The sequence below is a fragment of the Pseudochaenichthys georgianus genome, chromosome 3 (genome assembly GCF_902827115.2).
Source record: "Pseudochaenichthys georgianus chromosome 3, fPseGeo1.2, whole genome shotgun sequence".
Lineage (NCBI taxonomy): Eukaryota > Metazoa > Chordata > Actinopteri > Perciformes > Channichthyidae > Pseudochaenichthys > Pseudochaenichthys georgianus.
The window spans coordinates 49850207-49865859 of record NC_047505.1 but is presented as its reverse complement, the minus strand read 5'-3'; the positions used below and the strand labels follow the sequence as shown (position 1 = coordinate 49865859).

Genomic DNA, 15653 nt, shown 5'->3' with positions numbered 1-15653 from the left:
AACAACATCATTAAGCCAGAGAAAGTGGGCAGCCCAAATGTTTTTAATTACATTAGAATTTTCATGATTAAGTATTTAAACAACGGTTTCTTGCCACAAACTTAAGCCGCAACGGGACCAATATGAAAGCCAACATTTAAATTACCTCCAGCAAAGAAAACTGCTTTATTATGGGAGTATAATGTGGCTTCAACCATAACTGAGACATCAAACTAATAGGTTACAGGCCTGGTTAAACACCAACAGCAAGGCAGAGAAATAAGCTCTGCAACTGCACGGCAAAAGCATTCAAAATATGGTGGAAGAAGTATTCAGATGCCTTAATTAGTTGAAAGGTGCTATATAAATCAGCTTGCCTGCCTTAATCAAGTACAGTATTTGAGTAATTGTACTTAGTTACAAAAGCATCTTTTCCTTTGAGCCTTATCTTCATCAAGATTCAAAGTCTAATTGTCATATTGCACAGTAGCTACAGTACAGTGTAGATATGGCAATGACCAACTGAAGCCCCAGGTTCCTTCAACAATGCAACGTGAATATACAGGACATCAAACAGACACAACCAATACAAATAGTGCAAGAAATAACAGAATAGAAATAAAATAGAAATAGTGCTAGAAGAGTCTAGATCACACATGTGTCAAACCCAAGGCCCGGGGGCCAAATCCGGCCCGTGGTGGATTTAATTACGGCCCGCAGGATAATTTCTAATTCCTATTAGATCCGTCCCGCCGGTATATTGCACGCACACCTTCACTCCACCCTGAGGGTCTCCTCAGCTCAGAGCCTGACCCCAAACATTGATGACCTTGCCCCCGAGATGAGACGCCAAGTATCTGAACTAGCATCACAGAGCAGCACACTGAGTTCAATGGATGCTTCCTTCTGCACTTTGTTTCTCGAGACAACAGGGCATGTTTGGTTTGTTCTTTGAGGGGAATAGTTTCCTTGAAGCTGTTGTTGGCCTGTGGAGAAATGTACTCATAAGAAATGACTCAGGAAAAGCTGCAGATAGAGCCGTAAGAAATGAATGCAACTGATTATTTAATGATTAATGTTGTTTTTATAGGCAATCATGTAAGCTTTGTGAGTTCCAGGTTTAATATGTGCAATAAGTTCATTTCAATACGTTCTGCAATAAGCATTGAACCAGTCCGGCCCTCGACTAGTACCCACTTTTTAATTTTGGCCCACTGTGTATTTCAATTCGACCCCCCTGGTCTATATACACGTAAACGGAATGAATGCGTATAATTTGTACCATTGTTTTCCCTTATTCTGTGTCTGTGTTTGCAAGATCTAATCTTTTTTAGTTGGTTACACCGAGGAAATGAACGTGTTGAGAACACTTACTAATTAGTTTAATCATTTTTAATTTTTAAGGTAGTGTTAGGTGATTTTTAGCTTGTAAATTGTTTCTGCATAATCCATGACCTCTGTTAGAGTCTATATGTGTTAAAATATATTGTTATTACTTTCTGTATAGTATCCCTTTTCTCAAATAAAACTAAACCTTTGTAGGAGCCTCATAGCGCCATCTACAAAAGTAAAACATCTATAATGTTTGGTTTTATTGCTAAATCTCAGGAGGGAAAGTGATGAAAAACGAATCTCTTTTAATAACTGCTGATGAGTTTTAATCCTCAGATAATGAGTCTGTAATCTGCGGCAGGAAATACATGAGTAACACTTGCAATGCTTTTCCTGTAGCAGCTAAATTTAGACCCATAAATCAGAATGGAGCTTCCGTTATTAATAATAATTCAGCCATTCCCACGCGGAGGATCAGCATGTCGTGCGTGATAACGAGGAAATGCGATCAAGGCCAGAACCAGAGATCAGAGGGCTTTCTATCTTCATTAAATCTACATTTTGCAAAGATCGGGGCTGGATTACAGCGCATGGGAAACTAGCTCTCTCTAAAATATGTCTCTTCGTTAAACCCTGATCAAAAGAGAGTCAAAGTGACACTGAATGCGGAGCACACACACACGGCAACTCAAGTCCCTCCGACTCGGTTCTCACAGGTGTGTTTTCACCGTGTGAGAGTGTGTTGAATAAGAGGTCAGAAGTACAAATATGTCCATAATGTAAAACCCAGGATCTCTTTGTGTCGGCGGGGAGAAACCTCCTCATGACCTCTGCTTCACTCCTTCGCAACACACACACACTCTGACGCCATGCTGCCCTCTGCTGGTCACACACATTACTACATCAGAACAACTGCTGACAGAGATTGTATAGTTCCTATTTAGTACATCTAGAGCAGGGGTGTCAAATTGAAATACACAAAAAAAAAGTGGGTACTAGTCGAGGGCCGGACTGGTTCAATGTTTATTGCAAAACGTATTGAAATGAACTTATTGCACATATTACACCTGGAACTAACAAAGCTTAAATTATTGCCTTTAAAAACAACATTAAACATTAAATAATCAGTTGCATTCATTTCTTACGGCTCTATCTGCAGCTTTTCCAGAGTCATTTCTTATGAGTACATTTCTCCACAGGCCAACAACAGCTTCAAAGAAACTATTCCCCTCAAAGAACAAACCAAACATGCCCTGTTGTCTCAAGAAACAAACTGCAGAAGGAAACATCCATTGAACTCAGTGTGCTGCTCTGAGATGCTAGTTCAGATACTTGGCGTCTCATCTCGGGTGCAAGGTCATCAATGTTTGGGCTCAGGCTCTGAGCGGAGGAGACCCTCAGGATGGAGGGAAGGTGTGGGTGCAATATACCGGCGGTATATATAGTAATTAGAAATTATCCTGCGGGCCGAAATTAAATCCACCACGGGCCTGATTTGGCCCCCGGGCCTTGAGTTTGACACATGTGTGATTTAGAGCAGTGTTTCTCAAACTTTTTCATACCAAGGACCACTTAACCAATAAAAAAACACTCGCGGACCACCTAACTCCACAAATATCCAAAAAACACATCGTTTTTTTACAAATCGCCTGAAAATGGTACAAACAAGTGGCAACATGTTTGATGAAGGTGTTGCGCTGGGCTATATCATGCAATTAAAAGTGAAACTTAAGCTCGCTCCATTGCGGAGATATTCCCGCGAGAGTGCGGAAAACTTACATTTATTTATTTATTTCAAATGTGAAATTGTACCAATATACTCACGGACCACTAGGGGGCGCCCAGTGGTCCGCGGACCACACTTTGAGGAGCACTGATCGAGAGAGTAAGAAGAGCCATACAAAAAAGCAAATAACACTTATGTCTAACTAGTGTTTCCAGCAGATATTATTGTCGTTGCTGCTTTGAAATAGAAAACCGTACCTTTTCCACTTTCCTTAGAGTCTGCAAGGACAAATGTAGAAACGTATTCAGACCTTCAGTTCGAAATGTATTTACATATATTACATTGTAATTCATTCCTTGTGCTTCTTAGTGTAATCCTATTCAAAAGCAGTGCAATACAATATTTATCAATATATTGCAACGTTGTAAGGAATGCCTATAGGAGGAATGTCATAGTTTACCTGAGTGGCTTAATGGACTAAGCTACAACTCTACTTTAGTATAACCCTGTGTTACGATAAAGGATCCTTGTATACGTCCAAGCAAAGTCTCGAGCGATAACACGCATCATCTTGAGGAAGTTCATGATAGCACTTTGGCAAAACACGTGACTCAAAGTTATTGAAGTGACTTATTTTGTATATATTGATTGTTGTGCTTTTATTGATGTCTTAACGTGTGCATATGTACAAATGTGTCTGTTGATATAGGTATAAACATATTTTTATATATTTTTGTAATTGTATTCGGGATTGTGGGAAACGGTATTTTGATCTCTCCGTCTGTACACACAAACTGAAAGATTGACAATTAAGTTGACGGATGTATTATCTACACATCTTCATACATGTACTCACGCTTGATCTGAAGGAAATGGGGAAAGCCGTGGGATAACAGAAGAGTCGACGCTGGCTTGTGATTGGGTGAAAATGCCAAAAAAAAGCAGACCTACCGAACATGTTCCCGCTACGCAGAGAGAAGTCTCGTTCTGTCCGCACGGCGTCCCGTCCGTCACTCGCTCTGACTGGCGGACGTAGAACCGGAACCCGACGGCTCGGCAGTTCAGTTCACAGTGCTGATCCTCCGGGACTGGGGGGGGGGGGGGGGGGGGGATAAAAGACAATGAAAAACGTAGAATTGGCAGTTAAATAAACTTTACATTTAGTGAGTGAATGGAATACTTTTGATAAATACAACTTTAAATATTAAAGGTCACCTATTATGCAAAATCCACTTTTTCATCAACATGTGTCCCCTCTTCTTCATGTCTCTTCTACATCAACATGTGTCCCCTCTTCTTCACGTCTCTTCTACATCAACATGTGTCCCCTCTTCTTCATGTCTCTGCTTCATCAACATGTGTCCCCTCTTCTTCATGTCTCTTCTACATCAACATGTGTCCCCTCTTCTTCACGTCTCTGCTTCATCAACATGTGTCCCCTCTTCTTCATGTCTCTTCTACATCAACATGTGTCCCCTCTTCTTCATGTCTCTTCTACATCAACATGTGTCCCCTCTCCCTCATGTCTCCTCTACATCAACATGTGTCCCCTCTTCTTCACGTCTCTGCTTCATCAACATGTGTCCCCTCTTCTTCATGTCTCTTCTACATCAACATGTGTCCCCTCTTCTTCATGTCTCTGCTTCATCAACATGTGTCCCCTCTTCTTCATGTCTCTTCTACATCAACATGTGTCCCCTCTTCTTCACGTCTCTGCTTCATCAACATGTGTCCCCTCTTCTTCATGTCTCTTCTACATCAACATGTGTCCCCTCTTCTTCATGTCTCTTCTACATCAACATGTGTCCCCTCTCCCTCATGTCTCTTCTTCATCAACATGTGTCCCCTCTTCTTCACGTCTCTGCTTCATCAACATGTGTCCCCTCTTCTTCATGTCTCTTCTACATCAACACGTGTCCCCTCTTCTTCATGTCTCTTCTACATCAACATGTGTCCCCTCTTCTTCATGTCTCTTCTACATCAACATGTGTCCCCTCTTCTTCACGTCTCTTCTACATCAACATGTGTCCCCTCTTCTTCATGTCTCTGCTTCATCAACATGTGTCCCCTCTTCTTCATGTCTCTTCTACATCAACATGTGTCCCCTCTTCTTCACGTCTCTGCTTCATCAACATGTGTCCCCTCTTCTTCATGTCTCTTCTACATCAACATGTGTCCCCTCTTCTTCATGTCTCTTCTACATCAACATGTGTCCCCTCTCCCTCATGTCTCCTCTACATCAACATGTGTCCCCTCTTCTTCACGTCTCTGCTTCATCAACATGTGTCCCCTCTTCTTCATGTCTCTTCTACATCAACATGTGTCCCCTCTTCTTCATGTCTCTTCTTCATCAACATGTGTCCCCTCTTCTTCATGTCTCTTCTACATCAACATGTGTCCCCTCTTCTTCACGTCTCTGCTTCATCAACATGTGTCCCCTCTTCTTCATGTCTCTTCTACATCAACATGTGTCCCCTCTTCTTCATGTCTCTTCTACATCAACATGTGTCCCCTCTCCCTCATGTCTCTTCTTCATCAACATGTGTCCCCTCTTCTTCACGTCTCTGCTTCATCAACATGTGTCCCCTCTTCTTCATGTCTCTTCTACATCAACACGTGTCCCCTCTTCTTCATGTCTCTTCTACATCAACATGTGTCCCCTCTTCTTCATGTCTCTTCTACATCAACATGTGTCCCCTCTTCTTCACGTCTCTTCTACATCAACATGTGTCCCCTCTTCTTCATGTCTCTGCTTCATCAACATGTGTCCCCTCTTCTTCATGTCTCTTCTACATCAACATGTGTCCCCTCTTCTTCATGTCTCTGCTTCATCAACATGTGTCCCCTCTTCTTCATGTCTCTTCTACATCAACATGTGTCCCCTCTTCTTCATGTCTCTTCTACATCAACATGTGTCCCCTCTCCCTCATGTCTCCTCTACATCAACATGTGTCCCCTCTTCTTCACGTCTCTGCTTCATCAACATGTGTCCCCTCTTCTTCATGTCTCTTCTACATCAACATGTGTCCCCTCTTCTTCATGTCTCTGCTTCATCAACATGTGTCCCCTCTTCTTCATGTCTCTTCTACATCAACATGTGTCCCCTCTTCTTCACGTCTCTGCTTCATCAACATGTGTCCCCTCTTCTTCATGTCTCTTCTACATCAACATGTGTCCCCTCTTCTTCATGTCTCTTCTACATCAACATGTGTCCCCTCTCCCTCATGTCTCTTCTTCATCAACATGTGTCCCCTCTTCTTCACGTCTCTGCTTCATCAACATGTGTCCCCTCTTCTTCATGTCTCTTCTACATCAACACGTGTCCCCTCTTCTTCATGTCTCTTCTACATCAACATGTGTCCCCTCTTCTTCATGTCTCTTCTACATCAACATGTGTCCCCTCTCCCTCATGTCTCCTCTACATCAACATGTGTCCCCTCTTATCCATGTCTCTTCTACATCAACATGTGTCCCCTCTTATCCATGTCTCTTCTACATCAACATGTGTCCCCTCTTCTCCATGTCTCTTCTACATCAACATGTGTCCCCTCTTATCCATGTCTCTTCTACATCAACATGTGTCCCCTCTTCTCCATGTCTCTTCTACATCAACATGTGTCCCCTCTTATCCATGTCTCTTCTACATCAACATGTGTCCCCTCTTCTTCATGTGTCTTCTACATCAACATGTGTCCCCTCTTCTTCATGTCTCTTCTACATCACCATGTGTCCCCTCTTCTTCATGTCTGTTCCACATCAACATGTGTCCCCTCTTCTTCATGTCTGTTCCACATCAACATGTGTCCCCTCTTCTTCACGTCTCTTCTACATCAACATGTGTCCCCTCTTCTTCATGTCTCTGCTTCATCAACATGTGTCCCCTCTTCTTCATGTCTCTTCTACATCAACATGTGTCCCCTCTTCTTCACGTCTCTGCTTCATCAACATGTGTCCCCTCTTCTTCATGTCTCTTCTACATCAACATGTGTCCCCTCTTCTTCATGTCTCTTCTACATCAACATGTGTCCCCTCTCCCTCATGTCTCCTCTACATCAACATGTGTCCCCTCTTCTTCACGTCTCTGCTTCATCAACATGTGTCCCCTCTTCTTCATGTCTCTTCTACATCAACATGTGTCCCCTCTTCTTCATGTCTCTGCTTCATCAACATGTGTCCCCTCTTCTTCATGTCTCTTCTACATCAACATGTGTCCCCTCTTCTTCACGTCTCTGCTTCATCAACATGTGTCCCCTCTTCTTCATGTCTCTTCTACATCAACATGTGTCCCCTCTTCTTCATGTCTCTTCTACATCAACATGTGTCCCCTCTCCCTCATGTCTCTTCTTCATCAACATGTGTCCCCTCTTCTTCACGTCTCTGCTTCATCAACATGTGTCCCCTCTTCTTCATGTCTCTTCTACATCAACATGTGTCCCCTCTTCTTCATGTCTCTTCTACATCAACATGTGTCCCCTCTTCTTCATGTCTCTTCTACATCAACATGTGTCCCCTCTCCCTCATGTCTCCTCTACATCAACATGTGTCCCCTCTTATCCATGTCTCTTCTACATCAACATGTGTCCCCTCTTATCCATGTCTCTTCTACATCAACATGTGTCCCCTCTTCTCCATGTCTCTTCTACATCAACATGTGTCCCCTCTTATCCATGTCTCTTCTACATCAACATGTGTCCCCTCTTCTCCATGTCTCTTCTACATCAACATGTGTCCCCTCTTATCCATGTCTCTTCTACATCAACATGTGTCCCCTCTTCTTCATGTGTCTTCTACATCAACATGTGTCCCCTCTTCTTCATGTCTCTTCTACATCACCATGTGTCCCCTCTTCTTCATGTCTGTTCCACATCAACATGTGTCCCCTCTTCTTCATGTCTGTTCCACATCAACATGTGTCCCCTCTTCTCCATGTCTCTTCTACATCAACATGTGTCCCCTCTTCCTCATGTCTCTTCTACATCAACATGTGTCCCCTCTTCCTCATGTCTCCTCTACATCAACATGTGTCCCCTCTTCCTCATTTCTCCTCTACATCAACATGTGTCCCCTCTTCCTCATGTCTCTTCTACATCAACATGTGTCCCCTCTTCCTCATGTCTCCTCTACATCAACATGTGTCCCCTCTCCCTCATGTCTCCTCTACATCAACATGTGTCCCCTCTTCTCCATGTCTCTTCTACATCAACATGTGTCCCCTCTTCTCTTAAAGTAACAGACAGAGAATCAGCACTTTGGAAACAGGGCTGAAACAGAGGGGATTATGGGTAATACTGCAATGATCTGTTTGGTGTTTCAGCCAATCAGAGACAGGCTCTGGATATATCTGGGACCTGTAATATATTGATGAAAAACAGCATAATAGGGGACCTTTAAGATAAAATGCAATCATACGGTTGTAGATGTGTGGAGAAGAGAATAGTAAATATATACTAACACATGTAGTAGCATGAGAATATGAAAGTACGGGCCTTTAAAGCCTGAATTACCCTGAAGATATGGGGGGGGGGGGGGGGGGGGGAACACATCATGTACGGGTTATGGAAACCATGATGTCACTTTGTTGCTTTGACAACCAAACCAGACTCAGTGTGTGAATGATATTCCAGTTGGGCTTTACAAGTTAGCGCAACAGTTTGATGAAACCGACGTTAAAATCCCTTCAAGGCCAATAAATATCTTTAAAACCAGCTCTCATGTTTCAACTAGAGATTCCCTTTTTAATGTTCTGACATAAAGCAGGAGTTAGCGACCACAAAGCATCCTGGTGCCTGCTCTTCACATTTCGCTCAGGTGCTTTATCAATTAGATATACTGTAAGCCCGCTGAAAAGCAAAGTATGTCTTCAACAAATGTACGAAGAGAACATTTGAGCATTGTTCAAGATGGGGGTAAAATAATCCCGACTAATCCTCAAACCTTTACCCGAGTTTATTTAACCCTTACTCTGCGTGAGCTGCCAGTGGAGGCCTGCAGCGCGAAGGTCTCGGATACTCTCGTGTTTGACAGGATATTAATCTGCGGCCTGGTGTTTACATTAGTGTTCGCACAGAAGTTACATTGCAGGAGGTGTTTTGACTGTTGCCTGGATACTTCAGGTGAGTGAGGTCAGAGAGTGTGTGTTAGTGGACGTTTCGAACTGAGCGTACACACACACACACACACAACACACCTTAGTTCATTCAGGTCGGACAGACGATGATGTAACCGGGTGTAAATGTGATGAATTGTGAAAAGTGTGGGACATTAAGGTGCATGGGTTATCCCCAAGTCTTTTAGGATCCTTCCTGACTATCTCAGAAAGCTCAGCAGGAAAGATGTGGGTACATTTTTTAAAGGTCCCATTTCTACTAGAATAGATTTAAATTGTGTTTCTCACAGCATCTCTGTATAGTACGTGTATTCACTCTCTGTCCTACACGGCTTGTTGGAGCTCCGCCCCCCCCCTGTGAGCCCAGTGTGCTCTGATTGGTCGGGACGTTGCGAGGCTCGCTGCTCAGTGATCTGGCTTACTGGTGTGGTTTCTGGGTCGGCGATACAGCGGGAACAAGCGAAAATCATCACACACACACACACACACACACACACACACACACACACACACACACACACACACACACACACACACACACACACACACACACACACACACACACACACACACACACACACACACACACACACACACACACACACACACACACACACACACACACACACACACACACACACACACACACCACACACACACACACACACACACACACACACACACACACACACACACACACACACACACACACACACACCACACACACACACACACACACACACACACACACACACACACACACACACACACACACACACACACACACACACACACACACACACACACACACACGGTCAATGGGACTCCCTGTTAGTTGGCCAAGGGGTCCTGGTGTGCGAGGGGCTCCTCTGATTGGTCCATTTGTGTGACTGAATGTGTTCACTGTCTTATTTCAACTCTTTATTATTGATCCACCAAATGACTCACGATGTTGGAGCTATTCACGGTCTGATTGTGTTAAAGATAAACATCTCTCTTATTGCTGGTCTGAATTCAGTAGTTTGATGTTTCCTCTGCGTCATCGTCGTAGTTCTTTTAAGTAGCTGTGTTCGAAGGCAGCGTGAGGCACCAGGTGATGCAGAGGGTAGTTATTCGCATGAAGGAGAGATTGGCAACGGAAAGAGTTATGGTTTTCTATCAGGGCAAGAGAGGAGGAACAGGCTTTCACTATATGTTTGGTTTGAGAGTCTGGGTCTGTGTCGCCCTCAGGATACATTGTTGACCTTCATCTGGACTACAATTAGTCAAGGACTTTGAGTAGGTTCATGATTTGATAAAAGGATGGTCTTTATTTCCCCCAATAGGAATACAAAGCTCCCCTCCTCATCATCAGAAATGGAAACCACAATACAGAAAAGGATGATGACCAAATATTAGAAAACCAATGGAGTACCTTTACTCTGTACTTTGTGTTTAGCGCTGCTTAGCTAATGTTAGCATGCTTGACGCTAAACTAAGGATGTTAACCCAGTAAACATTAGCTGCCAAGCGTTCGCATGTTTCCGAGTCCAAGCCGAAGTATCTCTAAATGTTCCATGTGCTGTACACTGACTCACCCTCGTTGAAAGGTTCCCACTCGTACAGTCTGCCCATGAAAGGTTTGTTGTTGTATGAAGAACACTGAACAGCCCGGATGTGTTTGCTGGATGGAGGGCAGGCCTGAGGAAGGACCAGAAACATTACACACACACACACACTTACTTTCCACAAAGACTAACACGTACATTCTTCTGTTGCTGCAGCAGGCTCCCATCTCTCATTGTTACACTGCCAAAGGTCTTTAGATTACAATATGTATAAAGGCTTGCCACTCGGACATCCCGCCATATCTCCTTTGTCTAAACAAGCCGCGGGTCTGCTTTACTTTGCCGGAACATCTCTGGCATCGCAGAGCGGAGACAATTAGAACCAGACACCGTTTGAATTGACTTCAATGCACAGGATGGATTCTCCAAAGTCAGATCAGATCGCAGAGCCAGCACTCTTTACAGCTGCTGTACCCCTGATAAGGTTCGCTCAAGACTACTGGTTCGCCCATATAAAGAGACCCAGGTGAAAATATGTAAGTATTAAATGCCTTTTAATCCGAACATATGTTTGTATTTTGGACAAAAGGGAGATCTATCCATCAGAGAAATATGAATAGAATCTACTGGAAGATGAAAACCACCGCTCAGTCCACACACACGTCTCCAAACTTATTTTTGGATTTCTGCAAAAACTGAATTTAAGATCTCTTTTTTGCATTGCTAGTCAGTCCAGAATGACCCGAACCCCCACAATGCCTTGCAAAGCACTGCATAGCAACACCTGCAGTGGGTCTTAACTGTAGACTCTCTAGCTGTGGCCCCACAAGCAACAAGCGTACACTTAAGTTGCACTGTGGAAAAAACGTCTATTTCTAATATTTCTATCTTTTGCTCATTGTGCTTATTTTAAATGCCGATGGCCAACATGCTAAGAATACGTACATACGCACACGATCACACACTTTCCTGTGTTTTTCAAATAAATACGATTTGATACTTTTAGAATTTCTTATTCTAAAAACTTGCATACATTTGGAAGTCATATTAAAGTGTTAATGTTGCACTGTTGGCAGGGCGTGGGGCATTCTTTTTCATTTCCATTGCCAACAACTACCCGGCTGCTTTTGTGCGTATGACAATAAAACCGTTGAATCGTGAATTCCAGATTCAAGGCTTTTATTGTCACCTGTGCAAAGCTGCGGTGTCCCGGCTCCTCCAACCGAGCAACACACAATACAACGGATCACATGGTGCAAGTAAATACAAAGGTGAGGCGGCAGTGGCTCAGTCTGAGGGACTTGGTCTTGGAACCAAAGCCGATTGGACCAAAACAAAATAATAATAATAATAATAATAATAATAATGGAGTGAGCTGGTGGCTGGAGAGGTGCCTGTTCACCTCCTAGGCCACTGCCGAGGTGCCCTTGAGCAAGGCACCTAACCTCGAAACAGAGTGGAGAAATGTCTTCTGAAATAGTGCAAGAAGAGTTTATATACAAGCAATGCTAAATGTCCATACGTTGCTGTTGCAGACCCTGTAGTGCGCCTGCCCCCCGCTGCAGGAGGAGCCGGGCAGGGGGCTGTAGGGCCTCTCCGGGGGGTCTCCAGAGGTCTGGAGGCTGGATCCGGGCCCCTGCTGGTCCTGAGTCTGGGGGCCAGAGCCCGGCTGGTAGAGGGGGGCCCAGACCTGGTTATTCCTGGGTGGCATGAAGGGTCTGCTGGGGTGATGGAGGCTGCTTGAGGGGTCCTGGTTGTGGTCTGCTGTGGGGGGTCGGTGCTGGTGCTGGTGGTGGTACTGGTGTTGTTGGTGCTGGTGTTGTTGTTGTTGTTGTTGTTGTTGTTGTTGCTGGTGGTGGTGACGGGCTTCAGCTGCAGGGGAGCGTCTCTGTCTGTGAGGGCGCGTCGTCTCTGAGCTCCGACCCGCGTGCGTCTGCAGGGGAGCAACATGAGGAGCCGACCCGTAGCCGTACCGCCCCGGGACGATGTGAGGGACCCTCCTGAAGAGACACACACACACACACACACACACACACACACACACACACACACACACACACACACACACACACACACACACACACACACACACACACACACACACACACACACACACACACACACACACACACACACACACACACACACACACACACACACACACACACACACACACACACACACACACACACACACACACACACACACACACACACGAGGAGATCAACAACCTACTGTACACACTCCCCTGCGTACTAACACTTTATTAATGCGTCTCAGAAGATGTATTCAGATGCTTTAATTCAGTAAAAGCAGTACTACCAACTTAATACAAATCTTAAGTAAAAGATAAAGTTAAAGTAATACTCTGTTATGATTAAAAGTCCTGAATGTGAAATCTTACTTACCATAGGAAATATTTTAAGTATTACAAGTACTTAATGCAGAATATTTTGTATTGAAAATGAATACACTTATTCAAAGGAAGAGAAACAACTCTTAAAACTTTAAGATGAAATGACTTTAAATGACTAAACGATTATCATAAACTATAACCATTAATTGTCAGTCAATTGACCAATCAGCTTGTAGTTTTGGTTACACCAGTACTTTTGTTTCTTCTTTGTGACGAAAATATAAATAATTTGTAAAGTAAATAATAACTAAAGTACCAGGAGAAAGTACCATGAGCTAAAAAAAGAACACCTAACTAAAGTAACGTAGCTCAATGCTGTACTTAAGTGCAATACTGGAGTTAAAGTACTTTAAGTTACTGTACACCAGTGGCGGCCGGCCCATAGGGGCGCTAGGGGCGCCGCCCCACCTCTTGCCAGATACAAAATAAAAATAAAAATAAATATTAAATAAAAAAAAATATATTTTATATTTTAATTTTTAATGAACAAGGTAAATATCATACAATTAGTATCACACAAATGTATAATCTACAATACAATCTCGTCTAAAATTGTGTTACGATGTCTAAAGTTACTGATAAGTCACCTGTTTCCTGCCTGGCCTTGCCCGTGGCATTAGTTTATCATTACGGGGCAGAGCCCCCGAGCGAAACAGCAGCAACCAGCAGGTTGCAAAAGTCTCAATAGTAAACTGTGCCGCCGAAACATAATTTCAGCCAATCAGCGCCGTCAAATATTTTGGTCACGAGGGCGCTCACGTTGGAGCCCACGTTGCTTACGTGCGTTGACGTGAGGAGTTGTTTTTTAGACTCGTGAGTAACCAAGGTGACGCAGTATTTGGATGAGAATGGTGTGCAGGTGGAGTCGCCGGAGCCTCGGTCCGCCCAAGAGCTACTCTCCAATCCTTTTGAAAGGAGAAGTTTGGGAGATAAATTGATACTTAAAGACCTTGGACCGGACCAACCCGATTTGTATATATCACAGCAGGCTCGTGAAAAAGACAATACGTATCAACAAGGCTTCTCACATGGCTAGCTGGATGCAAACAGGTAAATGCTATCTTTTGTTTCACATGCTTGCTCTTCAAACAGCCGGGGACAGATACGATCTGTTCAGAAACTAGACAAAAGTTAAACAAGTACAAACCACAGACTGTCTGTGTCATGGAGAATACAGTCGCTGGTTTATTTACGTCTGTAGGCCGTTGTTATGAGTGTGGATGGTCGGAGCATATATAGCGTTAGCTTAGCCAAGCTCCATTCAGGGAACAAGCATTCTAAAAGGTTTCTCGCCTGCCGTCTGTCTGCAGACAGACAATTTAATCACGGTAAAATATGTTCATGTTGTTGTAGCTGTAGCTCCCGAGCCAGCGCGTCTTGTTTGAATGATGCGAGTAAACACAGCTGACAGCTGCGGTGAAACTCGAGCGACTAGAGCGATGCGATAGGAGCGTTTAGAGCGAAGCGAATATTCGCATCGCGTCCGGTCTGAACGCAGAATTAAAGCGAGCTCCGCGCTGCACTGGAAACGCGCCATCACATCACCAGAAGTCCTAATTTAAGGGGTCATTTCTCCCAAAAAAAATGTTTTACTCACTCCATCAATAGCCCCACCAAAAATATTTTCCACCAGCCACCACTGCTGTACACCCCTGGACAGGGTGCGAACTGGAGGGGAGCAGGGGGAGCTATAGCTCCCCTAGTGGTGACATGAGAAAATGTCATATGATGATATGATGACCAAATAAATTCCATTTTGGGCATGTTTTTTTTTTCAAAGGTGTAAAATAAGTGAAATAAAATTATATTTAGAGTTTATGATTCATGACCCGCAGCTCCACCCCCACTCACTCACACGCTCGTTTAGTTAGCACTGCATATTTACCAGGCATTGTTGCTGCTGCTGACATGTCGAAAAGAAAAAAACAACTTACCTTGGGAAATTTCTTTAAAAAGACGGCCAACCAACCTGATCAAGAAGACCAACCGAATGTAGCTGGTGGTAGCACATCGCACATTGTGACTGCTGCTACAACAGAACCGAGAGAGGAGGGAGCTAACGCTAGTGCTAACTTGACAGCTAACTTTAACTTGGGGGCTGAAGAGACACAAGAAGACGAGCCAAGAGAAGCTAACTTGATGACAACTACCATAGTAGAGGTCGAAGGAGATGTGGAAGAAGATGATGATGATGCTGCTGCTGATGACCACCCCACCTGTTCTTCCTCTTCCTCCCTGCCTGCTGCTCCAGATGGGGCGGGCGAAGTTGCTGCGGTGGTCCCGCGGCCGCCGGCTGGCTGGACCAGCCAACAGTGGAGTGAGTGGATCACACGCCTCCCATGGCTGTTCTCCAAGGATGGATGCATAGGCTGTACTGTTTGCAGGGATGCTAAAAGCCTTCTCCTCAGTAGGGCTACTGATAAAGGTGGAGCGCACTTATCAGAAGAATGGATGAACGGGGACGTAACCAGTAAAACAAAGAACTTGCGTAAGAAAATCTACAAGCATCGGGATAGTGTGGCGCACAACAGGGCAGTTGAACTGGCA

General features: G+C 44.1%; 1 protein-coding gene across 1 annotated transcript in view; it reads right to left on the bottom strand.

The window, feature by feature from the left end:
• The window catches only part of LOC117442748 (thrombospondin type-1 domain-containing protein 4-like), a 95286-nt gene that overhangs the window by 69539 nt on the left and 10094 nt on the right, over positions 1–15653 (bottom strand). The window contains 3 exon segments of the mRNA XM_034078700.1: positions 3989–4125; positions 10721–10823; positions 12213–12690. Of these exon segments, the coding sequence (XP_033934591.1) occupies positions 3989–4125; positions 10721–10823; positions 12213–12690 (718 nt within the window).